A 12,209-nucleotide genomic window follows, 5' to 3' on the forward strand; every position below is an offset into this window, starting at 1 on the left:
TTTCTATAAAAAATTCTTTCCTGATATTTCGATAGAGGCCCCCGTGTTTCTTTTTGTGCCTTATTGCCTCTTGTCCTGTCACCAGGCACTACTGAGAAGAGCCTGGTTCTGTCTTCACACCTCCCCTAAGCAGGTATTGCTCTACATTTATGACACATCTGAGCCTTCCCTTCAGCAGGCAGCACTGCCAGATCCCCCGGCCTTTCCTCAGGGAAGATGTCCTGTCCCTCCATCATCTGCAGTTCTTTGCTGGACTCTCCATGACGTGTCCATCGCTCTGGTAGTGAGGAGCCCACAGCTGGATACAGTTTGCCGGCCCTGGCCTCAGCACTGCTGAGGGGAAGCTCCTGTCCCTGAACCTCACCAGGCCGGGACAGGCAGAGGCACAGTGGTGGCTCCGGCTCAATTCAGGGTCTGGCAGAACCTTCAGGTCCTTCTCCGCAGAGTTGCTCTTCAGCAGGTTGGCTGCCCGTGTGTCCTGGTGCATGAAATTATTCATCCCTAGGTGCAGGACATTGCATTTCTTTTTGCTCAATTTCATGTTGTTCCTGTCAGCCCATCTTTCCATCCTGTTGAAAGATTAAATTAAATTTAAAGATTCAAGGGAGCCTTGAGACTTGTCTCAGTGGTATTTGGTGAAAACACAATAGGCAATGGGCACACGTCAAAAGACAAGAAATGCTATTTAAACAAAGAAAAGCATTTTTGCAAAGGGGTTGATTGAGTGTGTGGAACCTGCATTCTTGGAGATGTTCAAAATACAATCAAAGTCCTGAGCAGCCTGTGCAAGTTGCTTCTGCTCTGAGCAGAGGGGTTTGACTGGGGATTTTCAGAGACCCCTCAGCCAAGCTGGTGGTACCACACAGGACTCTGCATGGCTGGGAGGGCAGGAGGGGAAGACTAGATTGCAGATGCACCCCAAATGGACTGTTAGGACTAGGCAGCCTCCCTTGGGACCTGCTCATCACTTGATGTTGTCCTATGGTCTGACTTCTGAGTCTGTGCTGTTGCATTTCTTGGGTGCTGTGTGGGATGCCCTTTTCCTGGCAGCCCAGTTATTCAGCTTGATTCCTGTTCCTTAAGGAATGGAAGACAAGAAAAAGGGATATCAAAGGGAGAACAAATGGCTTTCACTTTGTGCAGATGCCATGCCATTAATGCAACATATTGTTTAAGCCTCTGAGACCTCTTCCACATAACCTTTTTTGGGGGTGTTTTTTCCAGGTGGAAGTATGTGCTTGTCGTAGGTTATGTAACCAAAAAAAAAGTGTATTCTGTTTCATCTGTTGAAAGCTGTTGGGGAGATGTTTTCTCCTTATCTCTTGTAACTCCAGGGGGGAGGGGGGCAGATGCCTTCTAACCACAGACCAGCCAGGTGGGGCAGTGTTTCTTATCTCTTTCACCATCCCTCCATCCTCCAGGGGGACATCTTCTGATAATGGGCCATTAGGGCCCACCAATGTCATGACACATTCCATCATCCCCTTGTGAGATGCTCCACACAGTGAGGGAGGAGCCAGCTGTTCCTAGCTAGACAAAAACTGGGACTGAAGGACACAAGGGATCCAGTTTTCCACTGGATTCCCGGAGGAAGACCGGACCCATCTCATCACCACTGGACTTTCTACAAGATATCTCTAGTCCACAGAGCCACACATCTGTTACTCCAGGAGGATTTATTTGGACTGCTTCCAACACCCTGACCAACAAGGTACCAGGTCGTATCCCCGACTCTGTCAGGGTTTTTCCAGAATTTTTGTTTGCTTACTTGGTTGGTTTTTTTGTACTACTACATTTGTATTTTCTTTTTTTTAATTAATATTCCTAGTAAAGAACTGTTACTCCTATTCCCATATCCTTGCCTGAAAGCCGCTAATTGCAAAATTATAATAATTTGGAGAGAAGAGGGTTTACATTCTCCATTCCAAAAGAAGCTCTAGCTTTCCCTAGAAGACAACTGTCTTTCAAAACCAAGACAGTGCCTATGTGCTGTCTGGTGCAGATGAAGCAAACCTCATATAGCTTTGTCAGTTTATGGACAAATGTCAAAGACGGCGTCAAAGACGGCATCAAAGAAGAAGCTTTAGGGAAAGGCCTTGTCAAAATCTGAGATTAGTATTTGACCCATGAGGTAGGCACATAGAGATAAGACAGTATAATACATCATGCAAGAAGTAGTGTCTCTGACTTTGGAAGGTCACTGTCCTGAGGAAAAATAATAGAAAAAAAAAAATCATGGACAAGTATTGTGGAAAAAAATTCCCTTTATTTTTCAAACATGGAAACTATCTGTATTAACACTGAAAATAACAGCATGAAGAAAAAGCCTTCAGGAATTAACAGAGTCAAATTGCATGAATGCCATGAACACATTGTACAGTACTGATTTCCAGTTTTTCTTTGGGCAGAGCAGAAGGACATACAATTTCAGATCAGTTTTCATGGGCAGCTCTGACTCCTGGAATAATGTGTATGTATCACAAACATAAAGTGACATGTGGCCTAACTAAAAATCCATATTCTTCCTGGATTTTCTCTCTTCAAATTAGTATTGAAGAGTTATCCAAGAGCTACTTGTGTATTTAGACATTGAGACAGCTGTTTCATCCTATCTGTAATCATTAGGAAGAGATCTGTTTGCAAAAAGAAGAAACTTTAAAAGTTTCTGGAAGTAGAAGCAGCAGGACTGTAGTAAAGACTGTATAAGCTCACAAATAGCTGGTATTTTTAAAAGACAGTGGATAAAATTATAACATTCCATTCAATTACCCAGTTTTGAAGGCTGAGTTAGTACAAGGTCAGCACTGGATTTGGAAAGAGTACAAATACTGTAGTATTCTTGACTGATCTCTGAAAGCTTGGCCTTTGCCAAAACAGATGCAGTGTGGACAGGGGTCTTTGGGATGTGTACAGACAAGGACACAGTAGAGAAATTTTTCTACACATTGAGAAGTTCTCATTTCACCTTCAGCAGGTACAAGTCAAAATTGGCATGCATTGAGCTCCTTTCTGGGAAATCTGGCTTTGAAAGACTAATTTCTGAAATTATGTAGAACAGCCTCAGTTTTTTGTTTTAAGTATGGAGTTCAATAAGTAAATCAAGATGGGCACCAAAATGAAATATGCAGCTTTATACATAGTGAGACTGTAATATTGGCTTTCCTTCTTGGATTAGTAACAAAAAATTTGTATATGTATGCTTGCATAAATGCACCCCTTTCATATATATGTGTGTATTTATATATATATGTAAGTATATGCAAATTTCTGACAATACTTTGATGTTCAGGTACTGTAAACAGATAATCCCAGTCATAATCTGGTTAACAACACGGGTAAACACCAGAGCTAAAAGCTATAAACTGAATTCTGAAAGTCCCAAAGGAAGACTGGCTTTCATTGTTGGAAAATGAGGCCTCTACTTGTTTGTGCTCTGTTATTCTTGTGTGGAAAGCAGGAAATCACAAATAGCAAGACTTGGCGCGCACTGCTTTGTGGGAACATCTGTGAACATGTGGATGCAATGTGGTATGGAGAGTCCCTTTTGTGATACGTGTACATGTCTGCTAACAGGAACTGAAAACAGGTTAGGCTCCTGCTGAGTTTTACTGAAGTATCATTAGGATCCTTTCAGATAGCTTTTAGAAATGATTGGGCTGGAAAGACCCTTTGCGATATCTCTAAGCCAGAAAGCACGTGCATATATTATAAAGCCAGAAGGGACCCTTATGACCAATCTAGTATGACTGTCTGTGTAACCCAAGCCATAGGACTTCCCAGAATTAATTCCCATTTGAACTAGAATCCAGTCCAACAATCTTCTGATTCATCCTTCAGTCTGCCCTTTTTATACAGGAAGTGTCTTCAGGATTAGAATTCAATGTTTTCTTGAAAAGTTGGACAAATAGTCTGAAAAAAAAAAAAAAAAAAGAAAATGAAGAAGCAGTTCAATATGGACAAACTAAAATTACTATACTTCAATAGTAATTATCAATTGTGCAAACATAGGCTGGGAAATTACTTGATAGGCATCAGTCCTGCTTAAAATGATGTGAGAATTGTCATGTATTACCACTAGACTAGGGTCAATGCTATCATGCTGATGGTTAAAAAGTAAAGCACTTCACTGGGTTTTATAAGCAGGTCTGTTCTTTACGAAGGTTTAGACTCGTCAGCTGAGCAATGTTATTGATAACCTAGTGCTGTCTTAGCTCACTACAGATACAAACTGATGCAGCGTATCTGAAAACTCTTTGAGTAAGATCCAGTCCTCAGATCTCATCAAAGTAAGAGTCTAACCTTGCTAAGAGTTAGGGTAAGATGAACAGACTTGAGTTCGCTGCCTGTTCCCTGTATGCATCAGGGGCAGTTATCCTGAACAGCTGATGCATAGCCTGCTAATAACCATGGTAACATGAGTCCAAGGTCTAAATCTTAACATACAGGAAATATTCTTTCCTCAGTGCTCAGTAATAATAAATCTTTAGATGGATTGTTGTGCCAGATTTTAGTCATTCCACTTCAAGAAAGATGTAGAACACCAAGGAGAAAGTCCAAAGGAGAGGAACACGAATGATTATTACCTGTGATATATACAGGATCTGTTTAGTCTAGAAAGGAGAAGAGCAGACATTATAAAAATATTCAAACAAGATTTAAAAAGTGCTGCAAAGAGAAGGATAATCATTTGTTATCTAGCTCACTTACCCTCTGCTAGAGTAGGTCTCTTGTCAAAATAAGCAACTTGCCTTCCACAGTCAGCAAACAACTTGCTGCCTTACAGTCTGGAGCTAGCCACTGCTAAACAGAACTACCATACACTTCTAGTGACTCTGTTCTGCTACCAGTCTTACATGAAAGAGATGCATTTGTGCATTTATCTCAGGTTCCCAATAATTGCCCAGCCCATAGAAATAGAATACTCTGCCTACAGGGTGTGGAATGCAGCAGCACCAATATAGAACCATACAGTTTCTAACAACTAAAAAGAACCCCAGGATCTGGCTTTGAGCATCTCAGGAAATATGTTTGAGGAAGCTTTGTTATTGCTGGAGAGGGTAGCATGGGAAGGTGTGCAGTAGTGATTGGCAAAGTTGAGTCCAGCAATACCTCTGAGGTCTTCCATGATGTGCCCCTCTGAGTGTATGGCTATGGCTAGGGATGAAAAACATCAGTGTGTAAAGCCAGGGTAGAGGGGTGTAAGTGACACGGTGAGTTGGGAATAATGAGCAGACCTCGTGAAAGCTGCCTAGTTTAGATAGTTCCTCGGTGGGTCAGGAGGCTGCTTATTGCTACTCCTGCTCTTAGCTATTGTCAAAAGGAGGACAACTACACTGCAGCAGCTCCAACACTGTGGAACCTTAACATCTTCCTGGTCGAGTTATAGACATTAATTTTCTGGATGGTCATGGACCTGGATGTTATGGAACAAGTCCTAGTGGTCCTGTTCACTGGTGTGAGAGATAACCAGCTGTATTCCTGGCCATACCAAGGAAGGGGGAAAGAGCATGGATGAAGCAGGTCCCTACTTCTATCTTTAGACTCTGAGATCTTATGAGTGTAATTTGGGCTTATGTCCAAGTGTGTTAAACAGAAGCTGAATTCCATTTGGTAGGAATCAAAAAATATTTCCTGAATTTTTAGGTCTGGGATCTAGCAAACTTGTGCAAGCACTAAGTGATTTGGCTTTGCCTATAAAGGATAATGAGAAAGACAGAGGTATTTGAAAGCACATTCTAGAGCAATGTGACTGAGGGGAAGTCACTTCTGAAAATAGGCAAAGATGAGAAGAGGAATCATTTCCTTAGGAATCCTGTGATGAGGAGTGTAACTGTTTTCTGAGCAAATCTGGCATGGAAGGGAGTCATTCCTGGCATGGATGTACCACTCGGCTGCTCAGATGGGCAAATTGTTCTTAAACTTTGTGTTTCCCTTCCTGGTTTCAGCAGGATGAGAAGAGCTTGCTAAAGAGAAATGAGGTTAACTGGGTTTTGGAGAGCTTGGTAGAGGGGAGAGCTGTTTCAAGACTGAATAATGGATATAATAAATTTTTTAACTGTTTGCTTCTTTCACAGTCCTTTAGGATCTTCCACTAATGAGAAGCCTATTAACCCCTATTGGTGCTACCAGCCAGTTGTCCCCGCAGTATGATTCCACATTCCTTCAGGAGGTGGGTGACTCTAGTATCTGCAACCAAACGGGTTGCCAGTGGAGCTCTCAGGGAGCATCAAGTGCATATCTGTGCAAACATGAGGACCATGAGCAAGGAGGTCAATGCTAAAAGCTTGTTTGGGTATAGGTACTAACCAAGGGAAGACTTTGCAGCTGTATCTTGCAGGATAGAATTACAGCAACATTTTGGTGCCAGTCCACAGATGGTGGTGTTCGCAATTCACTTGGATACTTAGTTCAGAAATAAAGGAGCTCCTAGTCCAGCTCCTTCACTGGGTCTTCCTTACTGACGTCTATCTATTTGGCTTCATAATAATGACTATATCAGGCTTTCTTTGCAGTTTAATTTTCTCCTCTTTAATGCCAGTCAGAGATAAATAGGGGAGCAACAGGATTAGGAAAGACTGCATGTGGCAGAAGTGATAGAAAAGTGAGTGTCTTGAACAATGGATCTTTCTGTCCTCCACTCTGGACTTCTGTTTCAAGTTTTCACTTTTTACAGCATTAATCTGCACTCTGCTGCCCGATTTCACAGTGCTGTCTCCCTCCTGGAGTGCCTGTGGGTGTCATTCTGTGGGCAAACCACATGGGAGAGCTGTTCTTTCTCCTCTATCCCAGAATTACCAAGTTCGCAGTCTTGTGCATCCAGCTCATGACGGGAGAGATGCTCCACAATGCCAGCCCCCAGAGAATCCCCCAGGACGTTGGTAGTTGTTCTAAGGCGGTCCCTGAAAAATCAGAGAGAAAAACTAAATACGGTTTCACAGTAGCAGCTAAGGAGATGAAGATTATTTCAAGAAACATCTTCAGTGAAACCTTTTCTACTTTCTAAGTCATTCTAATAGTGGATACTTCAACACTAACGGGAAAATTACTCCCAGAGAGTCTTCCTTGACTGACATCCTTGAGCTTAAGCTTCACATTCACTCCTGTTTTATTGCATTCCCAGTTTCTTACTGAAAAGTTTTTGACTTCACACAAATGAAGAAGAAGATTTCTCTGTTTCTACATGGACACTGTGCTTTCCAAAGGTCTTAATGCAGACTCAGATGGCTCACCACATTTGTCTCACTTCAGTTGCATTTTATTTTACAAAAAGTGCTGAAATTCTGGTGCAAACCTATGACAGCACTTCTGTGGAGGCAGATTTCCTCAGCACGGACAGCATACACTAAGACAAGGCACCGGATTCTTAGTGCAAAACAGCACATCTAAAAGACCCTTCGCAATGAGATATTCTCCACAACCACAACAGTATGTCAGATCTGCTGAAGGTGTCACCAGTCCAGTGCCCCATCAGATCCTTCAGTGGTAACAGTGGCACCTGATTGAAATAATCTACTCTGAGTAAGCACAAGAAGGAACCTGGCTTATTAGGAGGCAGGGCTCTTCCCAGCCAAGTTTGTTCTTATGAACAGTCCACAAGAGAAGTGAAGGTGTTCTGCAAAACTGTAACTGGTCAGCCATGGCTGGGAGCAGATTTCGGCTGCTTTGGCTACAAACCATCAATACAAGATACAGAAAAACAGAGGAAACACTGACAGTGTATCCATCTGTCAGATTTTGGTGTTTGAGAAGACAGAGTGGTGGGACAGTGCACAAATGTATTCCTCAACCTGGTTCCTAAGAGCACTTCTATAAAATCACTTGTCCCAAGTGATTTTATTTAAACGGGGAAGAAAGCTGAAATGTCGCAGTGTGGCTGACTAGCTGCGCCCATGTAAACACTCTTCAACTTTGTACAGCTCAGTCTCATCCCTCTTTCAGTAACCCAGAGCTATCATTCTGTAGTGTGAATTTCCTTATTATTAACACAACTTTTCCCTATGACTCTGCAGATAATTTTTGGATGCATTTTAAATAAAGTGAAATTGAGGACATTCTGTTTGGTCACCAGGCTGATCAGCAAGTGACCTCTCATGCGTTGAGTCACTGAAGCACATGGCAAAGTCTCCAGCATGAGCAGAGAGGGCTACTATGCAAAGGTCTCAGGGATATGGGTGTGTTTTAAGCTTAATGGTACAGGTCAGTGAGCCTGCTTTTAGCAGAGGCATCAGGAGGACAGATGAGGTCTACAAGCACTGGCAGGAATGCACAGCAGTGCGTGCCTGCTGAGCAAGGAACTTACAGAAACCAGTCCACAGCGATGATCAGTGTAATGTCTTCAGTAGGCAGCCCGACTGATGTCAGCACTATAACCATTGTCACCAGTCCTGCCTGGGGAATACCTGCGGCTCCAATGCTGGCTGCCGTGGCAGTGATGCTGGAGGGAATGGGAAAGCAGAGCTATCAGCAAAGGGAAGAAAAGAGGTGGTTGCATTTGCAAAATGTCAGGAAGTAGCTCAAACTCATCATCATCTTGGCAGCCTTTCTGCCCTGGTCACCAGGAAGGATTGTGACACATGGGACATCAACGCAATGCCAGGCTGCCCCTGCCAGACTCCCCCTCATAACAGACTGCACACCACAGCTTTTCCCAAGACCTGGACATGCAAGAAGGGCTCAAGTGGAGCATCAAAGACATGGTGTCCACATGTGCTTTGACACCTGGAGCTGTAGTACAACCCTTCTTTCCCATACTTTTTTTCCTTACTGTCTCTTCTGAGCAAAAGAGGAAACTGATCACACCTCAGATAAGCCAACAAAACTGAAACCCTTTCTGTAGTCCCCAAACTCTTTCAAAAGTCACCTTATTGTGATGATTTGCCCAAAGTCAAGTTCATAGTTGTTGACTTGTGCAATGAAGATGGCTGCAAGGGCCTCATACAGAGCAGTGCCGTCCATGTTAATTGTGGCTCCCACAGGCAGCACAAACCTCGTGATGCGCCTGTCCACACCATTGTTTTCTTCCAGGCACCTGAAGGTTATGGGTAGAGTCGCTGAGCTGAAAGGAATTTACAAAATCACATGAATTGCATGTATGCTGACTTTGGAAGAAGGACTAAGCCTCTGCCTGGTTTATGACCTTACCCACCTGCTTTTTCACCCTGCCATGTGAGCCAGAGGCCAGAAGCTGCTAGGAGAAAGAACAGTCTAAGCACGGTTTCCTCAAATATGATGCACGCTGCACTTGCACATTCTGACATGCCTTTTCTCAGGGGATTGTGACAGGGGCTGTATAACCCTGAGGCTGATGATGGTATAACACCAAAATAAGGAGGATTCAAGGTACATAGGACAGAGCCTCAAGACCAGAATTCTTTTTTCTCCTATTAACAAAACTTGAGCCCTTTCTCACCCCTCTCAGTCCATAAGACAAGAATGACATGTTTGAGAATATATCTTGCAGAGGCAGCAAACCGTTTCTGAAAGAGAACATGAGCAGGAAAAATGCTATGTGTTTTGGTATGTGAATGTATGTGGAAGGGCCTGCTACATACTTGCCAGGACACAAATAAAACAAGAAACATAGCACTTAGTGAAACAACAGTTAGGTACCATCCCTTGCTTTGTCTGTGTGACATGGCAGTGTGAGTCACTGAACATACCGTTGTTGATACCTTTGCCCAGGTCTCTGGGAAGTTAATGACAGCTGCATACATTCTGTGTGCATGGGGGGACATGAAAATGTGTGCAAGTACATGTGTGAGAGATAAATGCGTGTGGAATAATGCTGTGATTCAGCAGGATATTTGTCCTGAGCTCAGCATTTCAGTGGTAAGCAAAGTCACCCTTGTGTTTGGTCAGGAGGAATATGGGCAGTGATGGTCAGACTTGGTCATATGAGTAGGGCTCCTGAGCAGGGAAGTGGAAACCTTCCCACTCCCAAATGAGTTTGGCTGGTCCACTGCAAAAAGCTGCTAGTGCTAGATATTGTGAGACCACAGTGCTGCATTGAGAGCAATGGAGTGCTGAGATGCAGTATCTACATCAGCCCAAACCCCACTCCTACATAGCCATCATACCTGGAGGAGGTGCCCAGGGCTGTGATGAGAGCCTGCAGGAGCCCTGCAATGAACACCCAGGGGTTTCGGTGAGTGACAATGAAGTAGAGCAAGGGCAGGATGCAAAGAGCATGAATGAGGAGTCCAACGATGACAGTGAGCGTGTACATCCCCAGCTGGCCTCCCATCACTGCTAGGTCATCCATCTCCAGGATTTTGCCCGCAATTAAAAACATGATCCCAACTGGAGCATACCTGTGACACAAACACAAGGCCGATGGTCAGGACTGGCTCCCACACTTTCACACCAGCTTTAACACATGCTGTCTGCATAAATCCCCCAAAAGCCAGCATAACGAAAGTGTTCACTGAGCCTAATCACTGGATTATACTGTTGGTTTCTTTTCTAGTAACCTGGAGAGAGCTGGGACTTGTTCATCCCATGGTCAAAAATCAGTTCTTAGTGCATGCCTGGGGACCCCAGCGTTCTGTTTTGCACACAGCATGGGCAGTGGTGGTTTCCTCCTCCTTTTGGGTTTTCTACATTTCTTCAACAATCCTTGTAAAATAGATAAGGAAGGTTATGGAGAGAAACCTTCAGAGTCCCTTCCTTTCCTAAGAGAGACAGTATTTTTTTTTTCCCCTGAAAGGCACAGGAAAGTACAGGAGAAACAGGGAATCGGGGAGTAAAAGCAAAAGTGTCCTATAGGCTCTTGGATATCAGCTTTGCTGTCTTCAGATGCTCACATTTAGGGAATATGAACATCTAAGGATTCCAGATCTGGTGTAACAAAGACTGGGCACACTGACACCTGCAAAAGCAGCCATGGCTCATAGAGAAGCCCATTTTGAGGTACTCTGCTATCTTTTCCATTCCTCATGTCTTTTCCCCCCCTCCATAACAATGCAGCTGACAAGCAGCAGGTGAGGCTCCACAGAAAAGAAGACATAAGTCAGATATGGAGAGAATCATGAGCACTAATATAATAATTGGGCCAAAGAAAATTCCAGCTCCATGGCCACGCCTGTCAGGGCTGGACCTCTACAGCTCAAGAGCTCACATGCAACTCATGCACAAGGCTCAGAGATCCACATGCTAAACTCCAGCTTAGCCTGGGAAATCTGGAAAAGTTTCAGGAAAGGATTTAATAAATATTTCATTTCCTCTGACCTTCCTGTTAGAACACATCCTTGGCTGCAGCCAGTGATCAGATCTCCCCAGGAAAAACAAGCTCCTGGGAGATGGTTGGCAAGCTGTGGCTACAGGCAGTGTCCCAAGTGTAACCAATGTTCTATACATAAACACCCTGCCTTCCTTCAGGTTTAAGGAGGGGTGTTGAAGGTCTCTGGAGTAGTGTTCAGGTCTACTTGTTCCACTGTGCTCGTGCTCGTGCTCTTGCTTCTGTGCTCTCAGGCAATTCTTGCCTGTTCTTAGAAAAGCAATGCCCCAAGTTCTGGTTCTGGGAGGAAAAGATCCCCGGGGGCATGGGGCTTCCCAACATCTGCTATGAGCTCAGGGATATTCTTCCCCTTTGTGCCTTTTTCTGTAAGGCCTGTCCTGCTGTGCTCAGGATTTTCCTCTGAGATACAAGACTGTGACTTATAACATCAAGGAAAGGAAGCTGGAGTGATCTAAAATGGGAGAGGGTGTCAGGCTGATAGATTTCTTCACTGTCAGACATTTGCATGTATTCTGCCAGACCTGCATCTGTCCTCTCTTGCAGTTCCTGACAAAACTTTGGGCCTTAACTGGGTAAAAAGCTTAAAATAACAATATTGTTGTTTTAACACAATACTGTTGTTATAACAATATAAAATGCTGCCTTCTAGAGTAGACTTGTCTCAGCAATGCCTTGTCTATCTTGACCATGTGTCACAGGCAGCACAGAAAGCAATGAGCAGCTGAGCTCCAGAGCAGTCATGATCTGCGAGACCTCAAACTGAAAGGCAGTAACTTTGAGCGGATCCTCTCAACGCAGCTCAGCTCTCAGAGCTATTGCATTACTGCATACAGCTGCCACCCTGAAAGCAGGAAAGGGGCAAAGGGTTACTGTGATTCATAGCTAAATCAGACTCCTGGAACACAGCTGGAAGGAAAGCTTTTGGTGAGAAAGCCTCACACCCTACTCCTGTTGGTAAGGCTAAGAGATCTTC

The 12,209-nt window shown here is 43.9% G+C and overlaps 1 protein-coding gene across 2 annotated transcripts in view; it reads right to left on the bottom strand.

Annotated features, from left to right (window-relative positions):
- Positions 1-2,249: 2,249 nt before the first annotated feature.
- LOC120763363 (excitatory amino acid transporter 4-like) overlaps positions 2,250-12,209 on the bottom strand; it is a 39,841-nt gene continuing 29,881 nt past the window's right edge. Inside the window, exons 9-14 of one of the 2 annotated variants that reach the window (XM_040086603.2) lie at positions 10,077-10,310; positions 8,861-9,055; positions 8,300-8,434; positions 6,796-6,899; positions 4,584-4,610; positions 2,250-3,909 (exon numbers count right to left, since the gene is read on the bottom strand). In XM_040086603.2, coding sequence (XP_039942537.1) covers positions 4,606-4,610; positions 6,796-6,899; positions 8,300-8,434; positions 8,861-9,055; positions 10,077-10,310 — 673 coding nt within the window. In that variant the 3' untranslated portion in view covers positions 2,250-3,909; positions 4,584-4,605. Of the gene's footprint in view, positions 3,910-4,583; positions 4,611-6,494; positions 6,900-8,299; positions 8,435-8,860; positions 9,056-10,076; positions 10,311-12,209 lie in introns of those variants that run through there. The other variant, XM_040086602.2, reaches the window with a different exon arrangement.

Source organism: Hirundo rustica, chromosome 26 (assembly GCF_015227805.2).
Source record: "Hirundo rustica isolate bHirRus1 chromosome 26, bHirRus1.pri.v3, whole genome shotgun sequence".
Classification (NCBI taxonomy): Eukaryota; Metazoa; Chordata; class Aves; order Passeriformes; family Hirundinidae; genus Hirundo; species Hirundo rustica.